Source organism: Balaenoptera musculus, chromosome X (genome assembly GCF_009873245.2).
Source record: "Balaenoptera musculus isolate JJ_BM4_2016_0621 chromosome X, mBalMus1.pri.v3, whole genome shotgun sequence".
Lineage (NCBI taxonomy): Eukaryota > Metazoa > Chordata > Mammalia > Artiodactyla > Balaenopteridae > Balaenoptera > Balaenoptera musculus.
Window position 1 is genome coordinate 99032564 of NC_045806.1, and position 27037 is coordinate 99059600.

General features: G+C 35.6%; 1 protein-coding gene across 3 annotated transcripts in view; it reads right to left on the reverse strand.

The window, feature by feature from the left end:
- The window catches only part of KLHL13 (kelch like family member 13), a 192003-nt gene that overhangs the window by 103822 nt on the left and 61144 nt on the right, over window positions 1-27037 (reverse strand). For 2 of the 3 annotated variants that reach the window (XM_036839088.1, XM_036839087.1), the window contains exon 2: window positions 14652-14724. In XM_036839088.1, coding sequence (XP_036694983.1) covers window positions 14652-14701 — 50 coding nt within the window. In that variant the 5' untranslated portion in view covers window positions 14702-14724. Of the gene's footprint in view, window positions 1-14651; window positions 14725-26606; window positions 26689-27037 lie in introns of all 3 variants that reach the window. The other variant, XM_036839084.1, reaches the window with a different exon arrangement.

The window sequence follows — 27037 nt, forward strand, 5'->3', positions numbered from 1 at the left end:
ATAGAAAACAAACTTAGGCTTACCAAAGGGGAAAGGAAGGGCGGGAGGGATAAATCAGGAGTATGGAATTAACAGATACAAACTACTATACCTAAAATAGATAAGCAACAAGGATTTACTGTATAGCACAGGGAACTATAGTCAATGTCTTATAATAACCTATAATGGAAAATAATCTGAAAAATATATATATTTATAACTGAATCGCTTTGCTGTACACCTGAAACTAACACAATACTGTAAATCAACTATACTTCAAGTAAAAAAAAAGTTTGATGAGGAACAAGATATTTATAGAGTCTCAAGGTACTCCCACTACCTGCCCAGAAACACCATTCATTAGAAGGGAGAGAAAAAGTAATTTTACAGTGGAGAAGCCTGACAGACAGCAGCTTAATCAAGTTAACATCACCAATATGGGACAAATTAAAATCACATGTCACCTGATAGGCTGCAATGAGAATACAGTTTCACTTCTGTGCAATTCCTGCTAAAGAAGGAAAACCTGAATAGAATCATGACAAACCATTAGGACTAAGCCAAACTGAAGGACATTTTACAAAATAGTTGGCCTTTAGTCCTCAAAAGTGTCAAGGTCATGAAAGTCAAGGAAAGACTGAGGAAGTGTTCCATATGAAGAAAACTGAAGCGATATTACAATTAAATGCAATGCATGATTCTGAACTGGAACTTTTTGCTATCAAGAACATTTTGGGGATAATTGGAAATATCTGAATGGGCCTTGATTAGAATGTGGTAATGGATTAATGTTAATTTCCTGATTTTGACGGTTGAATTGAGGTTATATAGGAGAATGTTCTCATTTATAGGAGTTATACACTAGAGAATTTGGGGCTAATGGGCATTGTGTCAGCAAGTTACTCTAAAATGGTTCAAGAAAAAGAAGAGTTCTGTGTACTGATATTATAGTTTTTCTGTAAATTTGAGATTGTTTCAAAATAAAAAGTATTACAAATTGGGAAATGCCAATATAAATTTTGGTACATGCATACACTAAAATAATACCTATAATGAGGTTGATGATAACAACTTTAAGGGGAAATATTTTAGTGCTTATTATGTTCCAGATAGCATTTTATAAGCATATCACGTTGAGTGATGATGAAAAGGAATGATGACACAGAACGATACTCTTGATATATTATGTGAAAAATACAAAAACAAAATAATATCTATAATATGAGCCTATTTTTATAAAAATAATACATACACACACATTTTATATAAATATAGACCAATATATTAACCGAGTAGTTAAATAACTGAATGATATAAATTTTCTTTTCATAAAAGTACTTTCTAAGTTCTAAAAATAATGAGATATATTAATTTTGCAATACTATTTATTTTAAATTGTACCATTTAGAACAATATATAGTAGTAATATGGGGAAATGTTAAAACTGCATTATTAGAGAAAAACATGATATAAAAATATGTATAAGGTATGAGTCTAATTTTACTTTATTTTAAAAAAGGGAGGAAAAAATGGCTGAGTGAAATATAGCTAAATGTTAAAAGAGTAGTTAAATCTGAATAATGACATTAGAAATTATTTTTTATTTATACATTTTTGTATTTTCTAAATTTTCTACTATACGTAGATTAACTTTATTTAAAAAATGTTATTTTCTTCATTAGGTGATTATTAAGTAGATTATTAACAATATGGAAAGTGTTAATGGCATCACTTTGTAAAATACAAAATTGTACATACATGCTGACCATGTAAAATGTATGCATGGAAAAACAGTTGAAAGGATGTACGCCAACACAATAACTGGTTTACCTTAGATAAGGTGAAATAATGTGTGATTTATTTTCTTTTCTGCATTTTCCAAAACTTCTGTAATTTTCATATACATATATGTATACATATTATTTCATCTGTAATGTGTAAAAATTCTCTTAATAAGGGAAGGAAGGGAATTCCCTGGTGGTCCAGTGGTTAGGACGTGGTGCTTTCACTGCTGAGGGCCCAGGTTCAATCCCTTGTCAGGGAACTAAATCCTGCAAGCTGCATGGCGTGGCCAAATAAATAAATAAATAAAATATATTTTTTAAAGAAAAGGGAAGGAAAGCACATGAGGGGCACTGGAATAAGAATTTGTGATAAATGTTTTAGAAAATAATTCTTAAAACTGAAAAAGAGCCATTATCTTAACACTCTCAGAAGGCAAACAAACAGCATGGTAGTGTAGACATGGATACTGAGTGTGGTGAGCAAGACAATGGCCTAATCCCCAGAACACTGCCTAATCCCCAAGACCCGTGAATATGTTACTTGACATGGCAAAAAAGACTTTGCAGATGTGATTAAACTGAGGGCTATGAAATGGGGGGATTATACCGGATTATTCAAGTAGGCTCAATATAATCATAAGCATTCTTAAAATTGGAAGAAGGAAGCAGAAGAGGTCCAAGTGATGAGATGTGAAATGAACTCAACCCACTGTTGCTGGCTTTGAAGATGGAGGAAGAGAGCAAAGGAGTGCAGGCGGCCTCTGAAAGCTGAGAAAGGTAAGGAAGCAGATTCTCCCTTAAAGACTCCAAAAGGAACGCAGTCCTGCCTATACCTTGAGTTTAGCCCCATGACCTCCAGAACTGCAAGATAATAAATCTGTGTTGTTTTAAGCACTGAGATTCTGGTTATTTGTTACAGCAGCAAGAGGAAACTAATACCTGGGACTATAGACAGCTGGAAAGAAATTGATGGTTTTAGCAATCTGTTTTAGGGGAAACAAAATGACTGAGGCAGGAGAATGAGTTGAAATTGAATTAACAACGTTGTTAACAGCAAGAGCTGTGTCTGGATGCAGACGTGTCATTAAATATATGTTTATGGCCAAATACTACACTAGAATAGCGCTCATAGTAACGTTTAGGACACTGACTGGGTTACGTTTCAATCTATTTTTATCTACCTCCCTACTTGCCACTGATTATTAGATTAAGACTTATTCCCTTATTGTAATTAATGTAAGCATTAATTCCCTTATTAATACTTATCCATCTCACAGAAAAGAAACTACTTGAACTATTTAGCCAAAAGTGTTTTACACATATAAATAATGATAGACTATATACCAATTTAACTGTAAATACAAAATTTATGCACCATACAATACCGAAAATCTGACAGAAAATGTTTAATTATAGAAACTACTTTTTTTGCTTTAAATGTGCAAAATGTAGGTTTCTGAGGTAAAAATGACACTTCATGTCAGAAAACCTGGGTACTCGTGTCTTGGCTCTTTCCCTTGCTATGCGAACTTGGAAAAGTTCTCTCACCTTTGCATATCAGATTCCCTTTCATTTTATATTTAAGAGGGTTGTACAACATCTCTACAATCTTTTTCTATCTCTAAAGAAATGCAGTGTCTTTTTTGTGGAGCCACAACTATTCTTAGAAAAACAAATAGCCTTAACTCTGTTTTCAACTCCTTTCAAAAATCAACTTGACCTGCTGGAGGGTCTACCTTCCAGGGAGAACAAAGTAATTCAAGCATATCATCTCATTAATTTTCAAGACACAAGAAAGAAAGTATTTCTGTTTGGAAAAAAAGGAGAAAGAAAAGGAAAGAAATTGATAGCATATTAAATAAATTGCCACTGTTATGTTGGCAGAGCCAGGACCAGAAAACAGCGTTTTTCAAACTCAGGACTGCACTCTGCCTTTTCAACAGAAGGGTCTATCAGGTAATGAACTACCCTTAAAGGAAATGGGTAGGAGTATGGGATCAAAAGCTAATATTTATGTACTTTCCCCTTCATGCCACACGGTCAACCGATAAATGTAATGTGAAGGGGCAGACTGTAGGGTCTGGAGATCAAATAGCTATTCTCTCCCTAGAGGCCTTATTGGTTTTAGCACTGCCTCAGGGAACCTAGAGAGAAAAGTATGTTCTAGCCAGCTCTGGACAATGGCTGATCTCAGACAAGTTCAGGCGAAGTTACATAATACTCTTTTCAATAATGTGCCAGGAAAAATAAAGGACACTGTCTATATCTAGGCACAGCTCCTGTCAAAAACAAGTTTAATTCAAATTCACTCTGCTGCCTCTGTTATTTTGTTTCCCGAAAAGCAGATTGCTAACATCACCAGAGGATTTCTTTCTAGCTATCTGGAGCTCGTATCTATGTCAGCTATGCCATGTTGTGCTGATAAAGGAAAATGTCTCCACCTTTGGAAGAATTTATTTCATTATCTACCCAGTAAGGGTAGGAAGTAAGGGAGGAGGACACGTTCCCTTTCCCTCAATGGCATATTAAGGCCTTGGGCTCTCAGAGGAGACCCATAATAGGGCTGCCTGAGGGTCACAAAGCTTGGGATTGCCATAGCTAAAACCCAAAGGCAGGCACAGAAACTACAATCCAAAGGAAGAGTAGAGCTTCCTTCCAGGAAAAAGAAAAGGTATTACTCTTTTTCTATTCATTTTAATCTAAAATGAAGCAATGGCAGAAAGAAAAGTATTAGGAGATAGGAAGTCAAAATATCACACAACACTGATAACCGAAAGGAAAACTTTGTTGTCTGACTGTATATTTTTAAAAAGCATCCACATCGCTAAGGCTCTGAATTATTTCATGGGTCCATGTTCCTAGTCCCATGTAACCCATGACCCAACTGTGGTTCAGGAGCCTTTGGAAATTTTACATAATCTTTCAACACTTCCCATGCAACTGCATTTGTTGGGAAGATGAAAAGGGGGAAAAACTGAAGGATTGGAAAAGGAGAGAAGAGAAAACTTTTTAAAGAAAAACTTACTTTTATCAGTTTCCAGGTTCCCAATTCATTTATAGCACTTAACCTACTAATAGTATGCACTTCCAAAATACAGCAGAAATGCCTTGGCCTTAGGGTCAACATCATGGGTAGTAGGTAAAAAGTCCTAAGGGAGTTCACAACCCAGGGAAGGAGACAGACAGGCATATGGTTAAATGCACAGACTCTGAGCTGAACTTCCTGGGTGTGAGCCCTGCATCCATGCTTATTAGCTATGTGACCCTGGACAACTTACTTAAATTTTTCTGTGCCTCGATATATTCATTTGTAGAATGAGAATAATGATAGTACCTTCTTCATGGGGTTATTATGAGAATAAGATAAATTTGGAATAAGGAATATAGAATTATATGTGTGTGTGTGTGTGTGTGTGTGTGTGTGTGTGTGTGTGTGTGTGTATATATAAAAGAGTTCGAACCTGGCACAAAGTAAATGCTATATGTGTCAGCTATTATAATGACTATTCAAATACAACTAGCGCTACTATTGGGACTTTGATCACCACTACCACCACCATTGAAATAAGAGTTGATACCATGGGAGCCATAAGAAAAGAATACCTAATTCTGTTTGGAAGAGGAATGGGGTACATGTCAGTGAAAGTATCACAGAGGAGTTAATAATACCTTTGCTGGGTCTTGAAGGATAAACAGGAGTTGGTTAGGCCAACAACCAGGGAGAAGGCGTACCAGCAAGAGGGATGGAAACAGGAGGAAACATATCATCTCCCAATTTTGAGGGAGGGCAACACGTGCTCTAGGCAGGAGATGAGGCTAGGCAGGCAGAGAGGAGCCGCACGAAAGGCCTTGCCACACTGCGAGCCAGTGAAGAAATCTAAACAAGGAAGCGATATGAACATACATCTTTACATTCCAGAAAGATCATTATGGCTGTAACGGGAGGGATGGACTGGAGAGGGAGAAGGAGGTGGGAGGTAAAAGAGGTTTAAGACTGGAGGCCAAAAATCAGTTTAGAAGGATATTATAAAGATCTAGGTGACAAACTATGTGGGTCTGAAATAAGAAGGAGGTAATAAGAATAAAGCAGCAGAGGGAGTGGATTGGAGAAATAATTAGGAAAGAGAAAGGGGACTTGGTGACTGACTGAATATGGGGAATGAGAAAGAAAGAAGAGTCCTGGATGATGGCCGACTTTCTGAGTGAATGGCAGCGTCTCTAAGCAAGGCCAAGACCACAGATGAGGAAGCAGGTTCTGGGGACAGAGATGAGACAGGTTTGGACCCATCGTGTTTACAATACCAGGCAATCTTCATGTTGAATAAACACTTGTATTTATGAGTTTCAAAATATTAACAGTGCTTTCAGTACAGTAGAATTATACTTTTCCATATTTTTCCAAATACTTCACAGTGAGCATAAATTACACAATTGGGTAAGGAAAACTTTAAGATGAATACATGAGTGTCTAAATTTAAATAACAAATAGCTAATAGCCTCTGATCCTGCCACCGCCAACTTACCGCTAAATATCTAACAGACACAAAAAGTGAGAAAATACAGCACAGGTATGGAAACAGACCTAGCAAAGGTGCTGTTCCCTTCCACTGTCCACCCCTGATACCTCTCTTGTGTTCATATCAAGTCAGAAATTACAAATATTGCTATATACTGGGAAGCCTGTGTGCCAGACTGTGGATACATGGTATATTCATTTCTTATTACTGCTGTGACAAATAACTACAATCTTAACAGCTTTAAACAACACAAATTGACTATCTTAATGTTTTGGAGGTCAGAAGTCTAGGATCAAGGTATTGGCAGGGCTTGAGGGGAGAATTTGTTTCTTTGTCTTTTCCAGCTTCTAGAGGCCACCTGCATGCTACGGCTCATGACACCTTCCTCCATCTTCCAACAGCATGGCTCCAAACTCTCCTTCCATCATCACATCTCCCTTTTCTGACTCTGAATCCACCTGCATCCCTTTTATGAGGACCCTTGTGATTACACTGGGCTCTCCTGGATAATCCAGGATAATTTCCCCACCTCAAGGTCCTTAACTTGATCACATCTGCAAAGTCTGTTTTTGCCACATACAGTATCAGTCACAGGTTCTGTGGACTAATATGCAGACATCTTTGGAGGGCCACTATTAAGTCTACCACAGGTAGTATTTGCCAGATTTCTTCACTATAAAGGTACTATTTTTTCCTTTCCTTTGGAAAGCAAATCATTAAGTCCACACTCAAGGGGGGAGATAGATGAAGTTCCATCTGTTGAATGGGGGAAATATATACATACAAACACACACATTCGTACATATATAAAATTCGGAATTGTTCTGCAAGGAAGAATTGTCTCTTCTCCCTCATCTATTTATTTCAGTCATTTATTTCTATCAGTATTGGCTCATGGGTAAAACTCTGAGGAAGGGGTTGGATTAGTACCCAAGAGCACATAAAGGGGTAATGGTCAATTCATTCAGTAGGCAAATACCTACTGAGCAACTAATATGTACAAGACATGGTGGTAGGTGCTAAAATTAAAGTACACACTGCTATATTTAAAATAGATAACCAACAAGGACCTACTACATAGCACAGGAAACAGTGCTCAATATTGTATAATAATCTAAATGGGAAAAGAATTTGAAAAAGAAAAGATACATGTATATGTACAACTGAATCACTTTGCTGTACACCTGAAACTAACCCAACATTGTTAACCAGCTCCACTCCAATATAAAATAAAAATTAAAAAAATAAAATAAAATAGACAAGGTCAGGAATATTGGCTGGGGAAAAAGATAATCAAGACAGACAAGATCCCTGACCTCCTAGAGCTTCTATTTTAGCAAAAAGGGATAGATAATAAACAAAGAAGGAAAATACCTAATAGTGGTAGTGACGAGTCATGCAGAGAATGAAACTGGGGGGGGGGGTGTGTGGCACTAAACAAGTGACCACTTTAGAGTGGGTAGTCAAAGAAAACCTTTAAGTGGACATTTAAGTGGAGATCTGAAAAGAAGAACCAGCCACACAAAGACCATGGGGAAGAACGTTTCAGACAAAGGGAACAGCCAGTACAAAGGCCATTCAAGGAATCTTTCTTCCTTTGAGAATAAACAAACAGAAAAACAACTAGCATGGGAGCAATGAAAATGTATTGAAAAACAAGGAAAAGGAGATTTGTCATTATAAAGACTCAGAGAAAGAGCAGAACTCTGCAAATGCTTTCATATAGGAGTCAGAAAACAATGTTGAAAGCCTTTGGCACATTCAGGAGAATGAGAAAACATGGTCTCAGTAAAGCAGGAAGAGGAAGCCAAATAAGATAACATGATCAGATGAGGAAAGCAATAAATTGTATTAGCCAACTACCAGGAAACTAAACCAGAGTAACAACCAAAATGTATATCAGAGGGAGTAAAGAGAGAGTCTGATACAGTATAAAATAAATTCATTAAGTAAAAGGAAAAAAGATAACAATATTAAAGTGAGGAGAGAAAATATGATAGATATGGAAGACACTAAAACAAATAACACCCCAAAAGTGGATCCAACCTAAATATTTAAGAAATCATTTTTACCGTGAAAGAGTTTATACTTTGCAGCTATTATATCTACTACAAGTTTTTATTAACATGTGAAAATGTTCATGATACAACTAAGAAAAACAGCAGGATACAGACATGATATACAGTATAATAAAACAGTAAGTGCTTCCATTTATTGAGAATTTACCATGTACCAGGAATGTGACTACCTTACAAAATTTTATTTTATTCTCAGAACAATCCCAAACAAAGATACTCTTTTATTTTATAGATGAGGAAACAGACTCAGAGAGGTTAAGAAACTTTCCAAACTTCACACAGCTAGCAAGAAGCAAAGCTTGATCTGAACCTGTATTTGGAAGACTTCAAAGCCTCTGCTCTTAAGTACAACACTAGAATCATATCATGTTCAATAATTACGACTTCAGTTACATTTCAAAATGCACCAAAAGACTATAGTGAAAATGCATTAAGGGGTTAACAGAGTTACTTTCAGTGATTATTTTCTCTGTATATAATTTGTTATTTTTAAGTGTTCTATAATAAATATGCATTACTTGTAAAGTCAAAACAAATGAACAAACTGGTAGAGAGAGGAATACAGCACTTTTTAGTTGGGGACTCATGAAAAAGATTTAAATATTAAATGGATAGAAATGTTAAGGTCTTCACATATAGTTTGGGATTCAACTAATGGCTGTAGATGAGATGTCCCAGAAAGAATGTGTAGAACATTTACAGAATTATGAACAGGAACATTTAAGACATAGAAAGGGGAATCAGGGTAGTAATTCCTCTCCCCAGAAGCAGGAACACTTTCTATGGCCTGGAAAATTCTCTAGAAAGATCAAACAGGCAACATTACTAAAAAGTTCACGTCCTTTGTATAAAGATATGCAACTATTCGGTAAGAGGAACAAATATGCTGATAAACGTGCACCTACAGCAATGTATTATGACAATTATAATGGGTAACCAAGACCTACAGAATTTCTGAGCCAAAATAAAAGTCCACTGTATAAAATTTAACTGGCCTCAGAAATTCGTGCATTACCCTCATATTATAATGCTTATAGGCATCTTCTAGCCTAAGATTTAACCTTATTATAATCACTGACTCAATTTAGCAAAGGTAAAACTAGATCCTCATAAATTTTTAATCTTTAAAAAGCATAAATAACCATACTTTCATGGAAGTTTATAAAGTCAAATTGTGAAAACAGTAATAAAAAGGACATCTTCAATGACTGACCATCCTCAAGGTTAATCAAAGATGTGTTTATTTATCACCTACTGTGTGCTTAGGTTTAAAGATATAATTCCAGACTTTTAAAACCAAAAGGAAGGTCGGGATCTTCCAATCCTTAAATGTTACAGATGAGGTCAGCGCTTGACAAATAGTAAAGGCTCAATATTTTAAAATATCAAATGACCAGATTGAAAGCCCTGTGTTCCCTTGGCATCATATACTATTAAGAAATGATTATATAGTAAGCCAGTAAAAAAAGTCTGAGCTTATTCCTAGAATCTGTAATAAATTTCATTAGTCTATTTTACAACTTAAAGATTGTTGCTTAATATTCAATTGCTTAACTATTAGTAAAAATTGACTGTGGGAAACAAAACTACCCTAAACAATTTAACCAAATAAAATCATCAGCAACAAATAATTATTGATAAATGTTATAACTTCTATAAATATTTAATGAATGCCTATTATGTACAAAATCCTGCATTATATGCAATGTGATGTAAATATACATTAGATACAGGTAGTCACGCTCTGAAAGAGCTCTCTTAATGACGCTGTAAGCAAAGACATGTTCAAATTAACTTCAATGCAGAGCCGAATGTGATAAAATTCACTACAGGGAAAAAAACCAGTTCAGAGGCAAAAGAGACCTCCTGATTATCTGCTTGGATTGCTCAGGGAAGGTTGATACATAGGGCACTGAATTTGATCTGGGTCTTGGAGAACAGGTAGGATTTCAATAGTCAGGGACAGGAAAGGGCAATCTGGACCACATTATCAGATAATCAGTTTTAAAAGATCATGTTGACTAGAGTGTGAAGAATCTAGTTGAACGCCAAGTATTGTTAAAGTTACCCCTAAATATTTCACAGCTCCCTCCCCTCCCCTCTTCTTCATTTCCACTGCCATTACCTCTGTTCAGACTCTCCTCATTTCTTATTTTGACTACTACAATAACCACCAAACTGGCAGGGAACCATGTATTATCATTCACTGCCATATCCCTAACACCGTGCACAGTAAGTGGTGCATAATATTTGTTAAAGGGATGAAAATCCAATTATACAGTGTTTGGCACTCTTTTTCCTTATTGCAAACACCAGACAATATTATATACTGTGTTTTATTTATCAAAGAGTACTTTTAGAAAACTGGAACACTGTTAGAGCTTGACACGTCACTGCAGAAATCCTTATTACAGCTAGGAACCCCATCAGTACACACCACCACCATAACACCAACTGGGTGACTCTTAACCAAATGTCTCCCTGACATTACCGTAATGTGTACATGAGGACGATGCTCACACTGAGATGCTGTTTGCAACAAAACAAGACACATATGGCTGACCTCTCCCTGTACTGAACGAATCACTGGAATAAAAGTCCTAATAGGGTAAAACATATGATGAATGGTAGATTGCAAGACTAAAAACATCTAAGACTAATAACAGGTTGATGTTATTCTGCATTGCCACCCTCCACCCTTAATTCTTTATCTTCCTACCTTGTTTATTAATTTTCGACATTAACTTTCTCCAACAGAACAAAGATTCATCACTTTTAATATTTATCATCATATTTTAGCACCCGAAAATGTTTAGCACTTAGCAATTACACAATAAATGTTTGTTGAATTATAAATAGAAAAATTAGATTTTTTTGACCAGCAATTACTACATGTCAGACATTGTATTAAGCAATGGGGATACATTTCTTTCATACATTCGTTATCTTATTGAATAATCACCTTGACAAAATTTTAAATTTCCTACTAAATTCGTGTTAAATCTATATAACAATTTGGGAAGAGCTCTTTCTAAAATTTAGCCTTTTAATCAAGGACCATCGCATGTCTCTCCATTTTTAAAAAATATCTTCTTTCCTATCTCTCAGTTGAATTTTTAAATTTTCTTCATATAGGTCCTAGAAATTTTTGTTGGGGTTATTACTAAATATTTACATTTTATGGCTTTTGGAAATGGAATGTTTTCCATTATATATTTTAAATGACTATTTGTAATATAGATAAAAGGTACTGGTTTTTATTTTTATCTTATATTCAACTATATTTAGAACTTATATTAAAATTCTATCAATTAAGAAGTTGTTTTTATGTCTTAGCTTTTGCAGGCACATGAGTCTATCTTCTAAAACTTGATCATTTTCTTGTCTCCTCCTTCCTGTTAAGTATGCCTCTTTATTGACATTGGCCATAGTTTATAGATACATATTTTAAAGTGGTAATTAGAGGGCATATTTGTTTTGTTGCTGCTTAAGGAACAACTCTTACATTTATCATTAAGTGCAATGCTTGTTTGTTGGTTTCAGAGAGATAATTATTTTTCTTGTTAAGAGTGCAACTTTCTATCACTAATTCTTTATTCTTATGGGCAATGAATTTTTTTCAAACACCTTCAGCATTTACTGTACCTTTTATTTCTTATGAGATCTATTGACAGGATGCGTCATATGAGTAGCTTTCATGGTATTAAGGAATTCACACTCTGGGGTAAAACTTTCCTAGTCACAAAGGGTTAATACTTTTCATACATTCCTAAATGTGTTTGGTTTGTGTTTTATTTAGAATATGAAACTGATCCGTAATTTGTGTATACAAACAGGTCATAAGTTCATTTATTTAAGTTTCTGGTCAAGAATGCACTTATAATGTGAGGGCTAAAACCATAAAACATCAGGAAGAAAGCCTGAAATTTGGGAGGGTAAAGATTTCTTAGAAAGATGCAAAAATTACTGAGCATAAAAGAAAAAAAATGATAAATTGAACTTCATCAAAATGAAACAAAAATAAAACTGCTCACCAAAAGACACAAACAAGAAAATGGGATGGCCAGCTACAGATTGGAAGAAAATATTCATAATACATACATCTAAATATCAAGAAAAAATTTAAAAACTCTTAAAACTCAAAGAGAAAAAAACCCCAATTTTTTAAATGGGCAAAAGATTTGAACAGATACTTCTAAAAGACAAATAGCTAATAAACACGTGAGGAAAATGCAAAGAGAAAACCATAGTGGGAAACAACTATATACCCAAGAGAATAGCTAAAATTAAATACCAAGAGTTTGTGAGGGTTCTCACTTATTACTGGTCAGAAAAGAAAATGGTATAACCACTTTAAAAAAGTGTTTGGCAGTTTCTACGAATGTTAAATAAATTAAATAAATATATGTATACATCTCCTATGACCCACCAATTCTACTTCTAGGTATATATCCAAAGGAAATGAGTGTACATGGCCACAAAAAGATTTGCTAAAAAATGTCAACAATGGCTTAATTCATAATAGCCAAATAATGGGTATAACTTAAGTGACTCTCAACAAGAAATGGAGAAACAAACTGTGGTATATTTAAACAATGGAACACTACAGAGCAATAAAAAAAGAAGAAACTACAGATACCTGCAAGGATGGTGGATTTCAAAAACATTATTTTGAACAACAGAAGCCATACACAAAAGAATACACAGTGTTTGACTCCATTTACATGAAGTTCAAGAACAAGGAACACTAACCCAAAATACGTAAGTCAGTAGGAAGGCAGGGGACATGAACTGGAAAGGGGAATGAGGGAATTCTCTGGAGGGATGGCATTGTTTTCTATCTTGACCTGGGTTGTGGTTACCTGGATGTCTGCATGTATAAAAATAAATCAAGATGTATAATTAAATGTATGTGTATTTTACTGTATGCAATTATATCTCAATAATAATAATGGAAACAAATTCAATTATGCTATAACCACCACAGTTATCAACTTGAGCTTAGGAAATCCTGCCGTCCTACTAGTTCCTCTTCCAAATGTGTGATATAGAATCCCCACTTCAGCAGTGCTTGAACTCTACAGACTCAGTTCACCATTAGGTATTCGACACAACTTCCCCCCTCCAACCGGCCCAGCAATCTACTCTTCTATCTTTTCACCCAACGTGGCAACACATGATTCCTGCTGTGATCTCCTGGCTTTCGGTATCTCTGAACAAGTCTACCTTACAGCCCCTTGCCCACATTCCAACAAGCATGTACCTTTCATACAATATTTCCTTGATGGGAATATTATGTACAATTCCTAGCATGGTATCTTTCAAATAACAATGACGTTATATGTGTACCCTTTATACTTCAACCTTTCCCCCCTTTCCATATTCTTTTAAGACACACCTATTTTTAAAGTACTTTAGAATTTAGTAACACAAATATTGTATTTTCAAAATAGTTAAAATCTCACATTTATATTTCAACACAAGCACTGATATACCGTGAATTACTTGCCAAGCTCTCTCTCTCCACACAAACACACACACCCAATAGACACTTTTTTAATCCTCAAAACAACCTTGAGATATAGGTATTATTATTATTATCCCCAATTCACAGACGAGAAAGTTAAGGCCCAGAGCAATTAAAAAACTTAACCAAGACTACACTAGTAACTGTCAGAACCATGATACAGACAACTCCAGCATATTATTTCAAATATTTCACCCAAACCATACAATTAAACTATTGGGAATAAGGGATACTCTTTCACACCTGCAAAGTAAAGGCTATGTTTCTTTAAACCATGAATTTAAAATCCTAAACTGACAGAGGAAGCTCTCAATTTCTCAGAACTCCCTAAAAAAGTTTTAACTGGAATTTTAAATAACAGAAAGGTACACACAATCACAGGGCAATACTATTTAAAAAAATACTTCATTGAGACATCTATTCGTAAGCAACAGATACCAGTATTTATTCATTGGTATGCTTTAAAACTAAAAATTCAAATCAATAGCTCCACTGACTGAATTCCAGGTGTTCACAATGTACACCAATTTTAATTTCTGATTATATTGTCTATTTTTTTCATTAGCTCAGAACACACAGTCATTAACATGTTCTTCATTCCATTTCTTTGTCACCCAGGCATTCTTTTATTCACTCATATAGCAAATACTTTTATTTTATGCCAGGTATTCAACAAATATTTATTGAGTACCAACTATGTTAGGTAAATAAATAAGCAGAAGAGACATTATATAACTTATAAGGTAAACTGCTTCCATAAATATACCGGTTACGGAGTATTGCAGCAACTGATTCCCCTCTATGCAGATGATCCATCACCTCTAAAGTTGGAGAATGACCTGTTCAGGAGGAAAAGAAGTCAATATTTACTATGAAAATCAACACTAGAATTTTCATATTATGCTACCTTTGTAATATTTTACATATTTTGCGATAGGCAAAATGTATGTCCATGTACCTAATATCCATATTACAGCTTATGAAAATTAAGAAACTGAATCTGCAATAGTCAAAATACCTACGAAATTCAACACTGAAATCATTAAAGAGTACTGACTGATTTCATGTGAAATCATTAGCCAACAATGATCTATGGAAAAACCACCATGTATACAGGAAGATGGATTAAATGAGAGTCAGAAGACCTGGGGCGTATGTGTGAAGTTGGGTGAGACAGAGAAGTTAAGAAGAGAAGAGTTACCAGCGGGACTTGAGGCCTGTGGGGCCCATATGCAGGGCCCACGATTTTCAAAGTGGTTGGTCAAAATTAAGGATAGAAAGATTGTTTAAAGATTTTTAAACCTTAAAGATATAAAATAGGTATTGGAGGTAGGAACATTGTTTTTATGGGAAAGGAGCAGGCGAGGTGGTAGTAAACTATAGTATATATTTGTTTTTAGTAATGTGGATGCTTTGCATTGGAGATAGAGAGTATATTTAACGTATTCTATTAATTTCAAATATATTGGGAAGCAAAAATGTATAATTTACATAAATGTTTCTTGTTAATAAAATCAATTTATTGCATTGGGAAGGTAAAAAGGTATAGTATCCAGTTTAGTTTGTTAACATAATTATGCTTGTTATAAAACTACTTGAAAACCTAAAATAATTAAGCTAGAGGAAAAAAGATTTTCTTCATTGTTCCCTGCCTTTACCTGTCCCTTAATTTAGGGGCAAAAGGAAAAGAAGTAGAAGGCGAAAAAGTACAGTTGACCATGAACAACACAGGTTTGAACTGTGCAGGTCCACTTACACATTTTTTCAATAAATATAGTGCCTGCATTTTCATTTTACAAATCTTTAAATTAACTAAGTGTGGGGAAAAGCTTGTGTTCAATTAGAGATCATAATATGTGGAATCAAAAGAACTGGAGTTTCATTCCTGATTCTATCCAAACTGTTTCAACTTCCTGCCCTTGGGTGCATCATTTATCAATTCTTTTTCTTTTTTTAAAAGCAGAGATAGCAGTACGAGGCTTTTCAACTGTTTAGGGGTTGGCGCCCCTAACTCCTGTGCTGTTTTAGGGTCAACTGTACTCTGTTTCTTGGGTCTTCAAAACTCTAAAAAAGAAACAAATCAAATGACAACATAGCATTCATAATTATTTGCACAATCGCATTTCTCTGCTTATAATCCTGTTATTACAAGTAAAGAAACTGAGTAGCCTAAACAAAATAAATTTTTTAAGCATCTCAAAATCAACTGACTTTTGACTTACCTTTTCTAAAAATGTTTAACCAGTGAGAGAATTTTGAGAGGTTGAGAAATTTTAATTTTGTTTAGGCTACATGCTTTTTTAGAAGATGTGCCAAGAGAAAACCAGCTATATCTAGATTACTATTAGGAATCTGGGAATGTGAAAATAATTAATTCATGAAACTTTTTACCAACTGCATCTAGGGTAGAACATACAGGTCCCAAAATTAGGTATGCAAACTTTCATGTAATCCCATCGTTTTAAGCAATCCACTTGCTGCACCTGGATCTCTGAGTCTGGGGCTCTCCTGTCAAATTCTCCACATAATAAACCTCTGGTCTCCAGAGGAGCAGAGAGGGGGTGATGGTACAGGAGACTTCAGCGACTTATTTTAGACTTTCAAAGAACAGCCCATGCTTTCAATCTCATGACTCATTCCTGCCTTCTACAGACCAGGTGCCTCCAAGTCTTGAAATATTAGGAATTCTATGGGAAGAATGAGTTGGTTTCTCTCGAAAGTTCATGTAGGGGAAGATATTGGAGTTGTAACTTCCTTTGCTCTAAGTAAAAAAACAGTTCCAACCTTACATCTGTCAGTGTTTCCATTCCTGTTCTCTTTGCCCTTTTGAATTTTTCCATTTCTTTACTCTCATTTTAATGGAGTTAGGAAGAGAGAGGAAGTAAGTGCATGTGATCAACTTATGCAGGATATAAATGAAACCAACCATTTTTAACCATGGAGTTTGTATGATCAAACATACGTATTAGAAAATTAACACTGCCTGCAATGTGGTGGTGGATCAGAGAGAGAGAGACCAGAAGTATGGAGACCGATAAGAAACTACTTCCAAAATCAAGGCATGAAATGAGAGTACAGACAAGGACTATGAGGGCAGGCAGGAAGAATTAGGACTTATGACAGATCACTGACAGATTTTAAAGGGATAAGGAGACATATCAAAGACAAAATCTATTTAAGTAACAGGGGGAAATGGTGATGATATCAAGTGAGGTAGGGTATAGAAAGAAGGAAAAACACTGAAAACAAAAACAACAAGGGTGAGTTCTACCCACCACCAGAGCCTCCCATCAAGCTTCTTAGATAGCCTCAACCACCAGAGGGCAGACAGCAGAAGCAAGAAAAACTACAATCCTGCAGCCTGTAGAACAAAAACCACATTCACAGAAAGATAGACAAGATGAAAAGGCAGAGGGCTATATACCAGAGAAAGGAACAAGATAAAACCCCAGAAAAACAACTAAACGAAGTGGAGATAGGCAACCTTCCAGAAAAAGAATTCAGAATAATGATAATGAAGATGATCCAGGACTTCGGAATAAGAATGGAGGCAAAGATCAACAAGATGCAAGAAATGTTTAACAAAGACCTAGAAGAATTAAAGAACAAACAAATAGAGATGAACAATACAATAACTGAAATGAAAACTACACTAGAAGGAATCAATAGCAGAATAACTGAGGCAGAAGAACGGATAAGTGACCTGGAAGACAGAATGGTGGAATTCACTGCTGCGGAACAGAATAAACAAAAAAGAATGAAAAGAAATGAAGACAGCCTAAGAGACCTCTGGGACAACATTAAACGCAACAACATTCGCATCATAGGGGTCCCAGAAGGAGAAGAGAGAGAGAAAGGACCAGAGAAAATATTTGAAGAGATTATAGTCGAAAACTTCCCTAACATGGGAAAGGAAATAGCCACCCAAGTCCAGGAAGCACAGAGAGTCCCATACAGGATAAACCCAAGGAGAAACACGCCGAGATACATAGTAATCAAATTGGCAAAAATTAAAGCCAAAGAAAAATTATTGAAAGCAGCAAGGGAAAAACGACAAATAACATACAAGGGAACTCCCATAAGGTTAAGAGCTGATTTCTCAGCAGAAACTCTACAACCCAGAAGGGAGTGGCATGATATACTTAAAGTGATGAAAGGGAAGAACCTACAACCAAAATTACTCTACCCGGCAAGGATCTCATTCAGCTTCGATGGAGAAATCAAAAGCTTTACAGACAAGCAAAAGCTAAGAGAATTCAGCACCACCAAACCAGCTCTACAACAAATGCTAAAGGAACTTCTCTAAGTGGGAAACACAAGAGAAGAAAAGGACCTACAAAAACAAACCCAAAACAATTAAGAAAATGGTCATAGGAACATACATATCGATAATTACCTTAAACGTGAATAGATTAAATGCTCCAACCAAAAGACACAGTCTTGCTGAATGGATACAAAAACAAGACCCATATATATGCTGTCTACAAGAGACCCACTTCAGACCTAGGGACACATACAGACTGAAAGTGAGGGGATGGAAAAAGATATTCCATGCAAATGGAAATCAAAAGAAAGCTGCAGTAGCAATACTCATATCAGACAAAATAGACTTTAAAATAAAGACTTTTATAAGAGACAAGGAAGGACACTACATAATGATCAAGGGATCAATCCAAGAAGAAGATATAACAATTATAAATATATATGCACCCAACATAGGAGCACCTCAATACACAAGGCAACTGCTAACAGCTATAAAAGATGAAATCGACAGTAACACAATAATAGTGGGGGACTTTAACACCTCACTTATACCAATGGACAGATCATCCAAAATGAAAATAAATAAGGAAACAGAAGCTTTAAATGACACAATAGACCACATAGATTTAATTGATATTTATAGGACATGCCATCCAAAAACAGCAGATTACACTTTCTTCTCAAGTGCGCATGGAACATTCTCCAGGATAGATCACATCTTGGGTCACAAATCAAGCCTCAGTAAATTGAAAAAAACTGAAATCATATCAAGCATCTTTTCTGACCACAACGCTATGAGATTAAAAATGAATTACAGGGGAAAAAACGTAAAAAACACAAACACATGGAGGCTAAACAATATGTTACTAAATAACCAAGAGATCACTGAAGAAATCAAAGAGGAAATCAAAAAATACCTAGAAAAAAAAATACCTAGAGACAAATGACAATGAAAACACAACAATCCAAAACCTATGGGATGCAGCAAAAGCAGTTCTAAGAGGGAAGTTTATAGCTATACAAGCCTACCACAAGAAACAAGAAAAATCTCAAATAAACAATCTAACCTTACATCTAAAGGAACTAGAGAAAGAAGAACAAACAAGACCCAAAGTTAGCAGAAGGAAAGAAGTCATAAAGATCAGAGTGGAAATAAATGAAATAGAAACAAAGAGAACAATAGCACAGATCAATAAAACTAAAAGTTGGTTCTTTGAGAAGATAAACAAAATTGATAAACCATTAGCCATACTCATCAAGAAAAAGAGGGAGAGGACTCAAATCAATAAAATTAGAAATGAAAAAGGAGAAGTTACAACAGACACCGCAGAAATACAAAGCATCCTAAGAGACTACTACAAGCAACTCTATGCCAATAAAATGGACAACCTGGAAGAAATGGACAAATTCTTAGAAAGGTATAACCTTCCAAGACTGAACCAGGAAGAAACAGAAAATATGAACAGACCAATCACAAGTAATGAAATCGAAACTGTGATTAAAAATCTTCCAACAAACAAAAGTCCAGGATCAGATGGCTTCACAGGTGAATTCTATCAAACATTTAGAGAAGAGCTAACACCCATCCTTCTCAAACTCTTCCAAAAAATTGCAGAGGAAGGAACACTCCCAAACTCATTCTATGAGGCCACCATCACCCTGATAGCAAAACCGGACAAAGATACTACAAAAAAACAAAATTACAGACCAATATCACTGATGAATATAGATGCAAAAATCCTCAACAAAATACTAGCAAGCAGAATCCAACAACACATTAAAAGGATCATACACCACGATCAAGTGGGATTTATCCCAGGGATGCAAGGATTCTTCAATATATGCAAATCAATCAATGTGATACACCATATTAACAAATGGAAGAAGAAAAACCATATGATCATCTCAATAGATGCAGGAAAAGCTTTTGACAAAATTCAACATCCTTTTATGATAAAAACTCTCCAGAAAGTGGGCATAGAGGGAACCTACCTCAACATAATAAAGGCCATATAAGACAAACCCACAGCAAACATCATTCTCAACGGTGAAAAACTGAAAGCATTTCCTCTAAGATCAGGAACAAGAAAAGGATGTCCACTCTCACCACTATTATTCAACATACTTTTGGAAGTCCTAGCTACGGCAATCAGAGAAGAAAAAGAAATAAAAGGAATACAAATTGGAAAAGAAAAAGTAAAACTGTCACTGTTTGCAGATGACATGATACTATACATAGAGAATCCTAAAAATGTCACCAGAAAACTACTAAAGCTAATCAATGAATTTGGTAAAGTTGCAGGATACAAAATTAATGCACAGAAATCTCTTGCATTCCTATACACTAATGATGAAAAATCTGAAAGAGAAATTATGGAGACACTCCCATATACCATTGCAACAAAAAGAATAAAATACCTAGGAATAAACCTACCTAGGGAGACAAAAACCTGTATGCAGAAAACTATAAGACACTGATGAAAGAAATTAAAGATGATACCAACAAATGGAGAGATATACCATGTTCTTGGATTGGAAGAATCAATATTGTGAAAATGACTATACTACCCAAAGCAATCTACAGATTCAATGCAGTCCCTATCAAATTACCAATGGCATTTTTTACGGAACTAGAACAAATCATCTTAAAATTTGTATGGAGACACAAAAGACCCCGAATAGCCAAAGCAGTCTTGAGGGAAAAAAACGGAGCTGGAGGAATCAGACTCCCTGACTTCAGACTATACTACAAAGCTACAGTAATCAAGACAATATGGTACTGGCACAAAAACAGGAACATAGATCAATGGAACAAGATAGAAAGCCCAGAGATAAACCCACGCACCTATGGTCAACTAATCTATGACAAAGGAGGCAAAGATATACAATGGAGAAAAGACACTCTCTTCAATAAGTGGTGCTGGGAAAACTGGACAGCTACATGTAAAAGAATGAAATTAGAATACTCCATAACACCACACACAAAAATAAACTCAAAATGGATTCGAGACCTAAATGTAAGACTGGACACTATAAAACTCTTAAAGGAAAACATAGGAAGAACACTCTTTGACATAAATCACAGCAAGATCTTTTTTGATCCACCTCCTAGAGTAATGGAAATAAAAACAAAAATAAACAAATGGGACCTAATGAAACTTAAAAGCTTTTGCACAGCAAAGGAAACCATAAACAAGACAAAAAGACAACCCTCAGAATGGGAGAAAATATTTGCAAACGAATCAACGGACAAAGGATTAATCTACAAAATATATAAACAGCTCATGCAGCTCAATATTAAAGAAACAAACAACCCAACCCAAACATGGGCAGAAGACCTAAATAGATATTTCTCCAAAGAAGATATACAGATGGCCAGGAAGCACATGAAAAGATGCTCAACATCACTAATTATTAGAGAAATGCAAATCAAAACTACAATGAGGTATCACCTCACACCAGTTAGAATGGCCATCATCAGAAAATCTACAAACAACAAATGCTGGAGAGGGTGTGGAGAAAAGGGAACCCTCTTGCACTCTTGGTGGGAATGTAAATTGATACAGCCACTATGGAGAACAATATGGAGGCTCCTTAAAAAACTAAAAATAGAATTACCATATGACCCAGCAATCCCACTACTGGGCATATACCCAGAGAAAACCATAATTCAAAGAGACACATGCACCCCAATGTTCATTGCAGCACGATTTACAATAGCCAGGTCGTGGAAGCACCCTAAATGCCCATCGACAGACGAATGGATAAAGAAGATGTGGTACATATATACAATGGAATATTACTCAGCCATAAAAAGGAACGAAATTGAGTCATTTGTTGAGACGTGGATGGATCTAGAGACTGTCATACAGAGTGAAGTAAGTCAGAAAGAGAAAAACAAATATCGTATATTAATGCATGTATGTGGAACCTAGAAAAATGGTACAGATGAACCGGTTTGCAGGGCAGAAGTTGAGACACAGATGTAGAGAACAAACGTATGGACACCAAGGGGGGAAAACCGCGGTGGGGTGGGGATGGTGGTGTGCTGAATTGGGCGATTGGGATTGACATGTATACACTGATGTGTATAAAATTGATGATTGATAAGAACCTGCAGTACAAACAAACAAACAAAACAACAACAACAACAACAATGGTTTGTATAGACATATAGAAGTAACCCAGGGCACAACATATAGTATCTAACAGAAAATTGGAAATATAGGTCTAGATTTAAGTTGGAAGTAGAAAGGAAAACACAGGAATATTTAGCCAGTTAAGTGATGAGACTGGGAAATATTACTCATGCCAGGAGAAAGTGCAAACTCAATGAACACTTTTGTGCAATAAACAGAGGAAGACAAGCTAGCAAAGAAAAGAGACAATAGGTAGGAGGGAAACTAAGAGAATTGTGAAAAGAAGAAGGATAGTTCAGAGGAACAGTGGTTGGAGGGTATTCAACTGTTTCACGTTCTGGCCAAAGTAAGATACAGCTAAATGATTTGACAGCTATAAAGTCCACGATGACCTTTTTTCAAGAGTAGTTCGATGAGTGGGGAGAATCACACTGCAGTGGTTTGAAAAATAAAACAGAAATAAATAAATTCTTTTAATAACTTGTGAGGAATTTAAATACATCAGGGAATTACTCTACAGTGAAGGTGGTCCTCAAACGAGTAAGAGAAATAGAGATGATTAAACGATTGGGGGACAATCAGGTAGTCACCTAGAAAAATAAATAGGTTGTACACTACTTCACTTCATACACTAAATAAATTCCAGAAGGACCAAAGATTTAAAGGTAAAAAAGGAAGCTTTGAAGCACTACTAAAGAAAACCCTAGTGAAATTATTTATAATGATTCAGTGGAGAAGGTAAGCAGCACCCAGAACCCAGGAACCATAAAGGTAAAAACTGTTAAATCTGATTGTAGCAAAAAATTAGAACTCTGTACTTCAAAAATACCACAAAGTCAAATGGCATTTGATAAAGCAGGAAAAATAATTCACAATAAGTGGTGCTGGGAAAACTGGACAGCTACATGTAAAAGAATGAAATTAGAATACTCCATAACACCACACACAAAAATAAACTCAAAGTGGATTCGAGACCTAAATGTAAGACCGGACACTATAAAACTCTTAGAGGAAAACATAGGAAGAACACTCTTTGACATAAATCACAGCAAGATCTTTTTTGATCCACCTCCTAGAGTAATGGAAATAAAAACAAAAATAAACAAATGGGACCTAATGAAACTTAAAAGCTTTTGCACAGCAAAGGAAACTACAAAGAAGACGAAAAGACAACCCTCAGAATGGGAGAAAATATTTGCAAACGGATCAATGGACAAAGGATTAAGCTCCAAATTATATAAACAGCTCATGCAGCTCAATATTAAAAAAACAAACAACCCAATCAAAACATGGGCAGAAGACCTAAATAGACATTTCCCCAAAGAAGATATATAGATGGCCAAGAAGCACATGAAAAGCTGCTCAACATCACTAATTATTCGAGAAATGCAAATCAAAACTACAATGAGGTATCACCTCACACCAGTTAGAATGGGCAGCATCAGAAAACCTACAAACAACAAATGCTGGAGAGGGTGTGGAGAAAAGGGAACCCTCTTGCACTCTTGGTGGGAATGTAAATTGATACAGCCACTATGGAGAATAGTATGGAGGTTCCTTAAAAAACTAAAAATAGAATTATCATATGACCCAGCAATCCCACTACTGGGCATATACCCAGAGAAAACCATAATTCAAAGAGACACATGCACCCCAATGTTCATTGCAGCACGATTTACAACAGCCAGGTCATGGAAGCACCCTAAATGCCCATCGACAGACGAATGGATAAAGAAGATGTGGTACCTATATACAATGGAATATTACTCAGCCATAAAAAGGAATGAAATTGGGTCATTTGTAGAGACGTGGATGGATCTAGAGACTGTCATACAGAGTGAAGTAAGTCAGAAAGAGAAAAACAAATGTCGTATATTAACGCATGTATGTGGAACCAAGAAAAATGGTACAGATGAACTCGTTTGCAGGGCAGAAATAGAGACAGAGATGTAGAGAACAAACGTATGGACACCAAGGGGGGAAAGCGGTGGGGGGGTGGTGGTGGTGGGATGAATGGGGAGATTGGGATTGACATGTATACACTGATGTGTGTAAAATGGATAACTAATGAGAACCTGCTGTATTAGAAAATAAATAAAATTCCAAAAAAAATTCACAATACACATGACAGACAACAGAGTCAACGATTTTAATTTATACACACAAACGCGAACACTTAATCAATAAAACCAATAAAACACTATAGTAAAAGTGAGCAAATAATATAAACAGAAAGTGTACAGAAAATAAAAATCATTAATAAACAAATAATTGTAATTTAAAATGAGGCACTGTTTCCACCTATGAAATTTATACACACATGCACACACAAATGAAGCCTGTTTATATTTTTTATTAGTGAGAGGGAATATGGGTTTTGAGGGGGGCAGGGAGAGATGTTCACTTTTCAGTCTATACTTTTCCGTTCAATTTATTTCAAAATAAAAACTAATGAGAATGTGGCAAAAAGAGTAAGAAGGAGTAGCCATGAGGTAGGAGGAAAACCAGGGAGATGTAGTAATCTAAAAGGTAAACTAAAGTGTTACATGAAGAAAGGGATAACCAAGTGTGTCAGATGCTGTTGAGAGGTTAAGTGAAGAATGGAGAAATAACAACTCGGTGTGGTAACCCAGAGGTCACTGGCCACCTTGATAAGAACTGTTTACATGAAATGGTGGTGAAAAGTTTCATTATTGTGGGTTCAAGAGAGAACGAAGAGAGGAAACAGGCACACATAACACTCACTTAGAAAGAGATATAAATAGGTGGTAGATGGAGAGGGATATAGGATAGAAGTAGATAATGTTTTGTTTTACTTTGTTTTCATAATGGGAGATACTAGAGCAGGTAAATATGAAAAGCATTATGCTAAAAAACTCCTAGAGGAAAACAGAGGCAGGACATTCTTTGACATAAATTGTAGCAAGATCTTTTTGGATCTGTCTCCTAGACTAATGGAAATAAAAACAAAAATAAATAAATGGGACCTAATTAAACTCAAAAGCTTTTGCACAGCAAAGGAAAACATAAACAAAACAAAAAGAAAACCTATAGAATGTGAGAAATATTTGCAAACGATGCAAACAATGAGGGATTAATCTCCAAAATATACAAACAGCTCATACAGTTCACTATCAAAAAATCACAAACAACTCAATCAAAAAATGGGAAGAAGACCTAAATAGACATTTCTCCAAAGAAGATATACAGACGGCCAAAAGGCACATGAAAAGATGCTCAACATCACTAATTATTAGAGAAATGCAAATCAAAACTACAATGAGGTATCACCTCACACCGGTCAGAATGGCCATCATCAAAAGTCTACAAATAATAAATGCTGGAGATGGTGTGGAGAAAAGGGAACCCTTCTACACTGTTGGTGGGAACATTAAGTTGGTGCAGCCACTATGGAGAGCAGTATGGAGGTTCCTTAAAAAACTAAAAATAGAGCTACCATATGATCCTGCAATCCCACTCCTGGGCATATATCTAGAGAAAACCATAATACAAAAAGATACATGCACCCCCATGTTCAAAGCAGCACTATTTACAATAGCCAAGACATATGTGGAAGCAACCTAAATGTCCATCGACAGATGAATGGATAAAGACGTGATGTGTGTGTGTGTGTGTGTGTATATATATGTATACACACACACACACACACATCCATACACAATGGAATACTACTCAGCCATAAAAAAGAATGAAATAATGCCATTTGCAGCAATATGGATGGACCTAGAGATTATCATCCTAAGTGAAGTAAGCCAGACAGAGAAAGACAAATATCATATGATATCACTTATGTGTGGAATCTAGAAAAAAAATGATACAAATGAACTTATATACAAAACAAAAATAGACCCACAGACATAGAAAACAAACTTATGGTTACCAAAGGGGAAAGGGGAGGGAGGGATAAATTAGGAGTTTGGGGTTAACAGATACACACTACGGTATGTAAAATAGATAACCAACAAGGTCCTACTGTATCACACCAGAAACTATAGTCAATATTTTGTAATAAGCTATAAGGGGAAAGAATCTGAAAAAGAATATATATATATATGTGTGTGTGTGTGTGTGTGTATGTATAACTGAATCACTTTGCTGTACACTTGAAACTAACATAACAACGTGAGTCAACTATACTTCAGTAAAAAAATGTAAACTAAAAGTAGTACAATACTATGGAATAAATTTCAAAAGCACATAGGATAATACCAGATTGATATATAGACACATACATACATATGTAGGAAAAGCATAAAAATATTCATAGGAACGATGAGAAAATTTGGCATAGTCGTTACCTCCAGAGAGGAAGGGAGAGGAATGCAACTGGGGAGAGATACGCCAAGGAGCTGCGCCTGTATCTAGCATTTTGCTAAGGATCTGAAACAAAAATGGCAAAATGTTAAGGTATTACATAGCTAAATGGGGGTTATATGAGTGTTTGTTATATTGGTCTCTGTACTTTTCCCTATGCTTGAAATATTTTAATAAAAAAGAAATAAAAATGTACAATATATTATCTCTGTCCTAACGTAGGGACTGTGTAGATAAAGCAAACAAGACAAACGCCAGCATTTAAGAAAAAAAAAGAAAGGACAAATATATACCCAGACACACAATGTAATTAAAAAGACACAGTTCTCCATGGCCATAAATACTCAGATGAATAAAAGGGAAACTAGTCGTTCCTCAGAGCACACACCTGACAAAGACCTAATTGTCGTTTTGC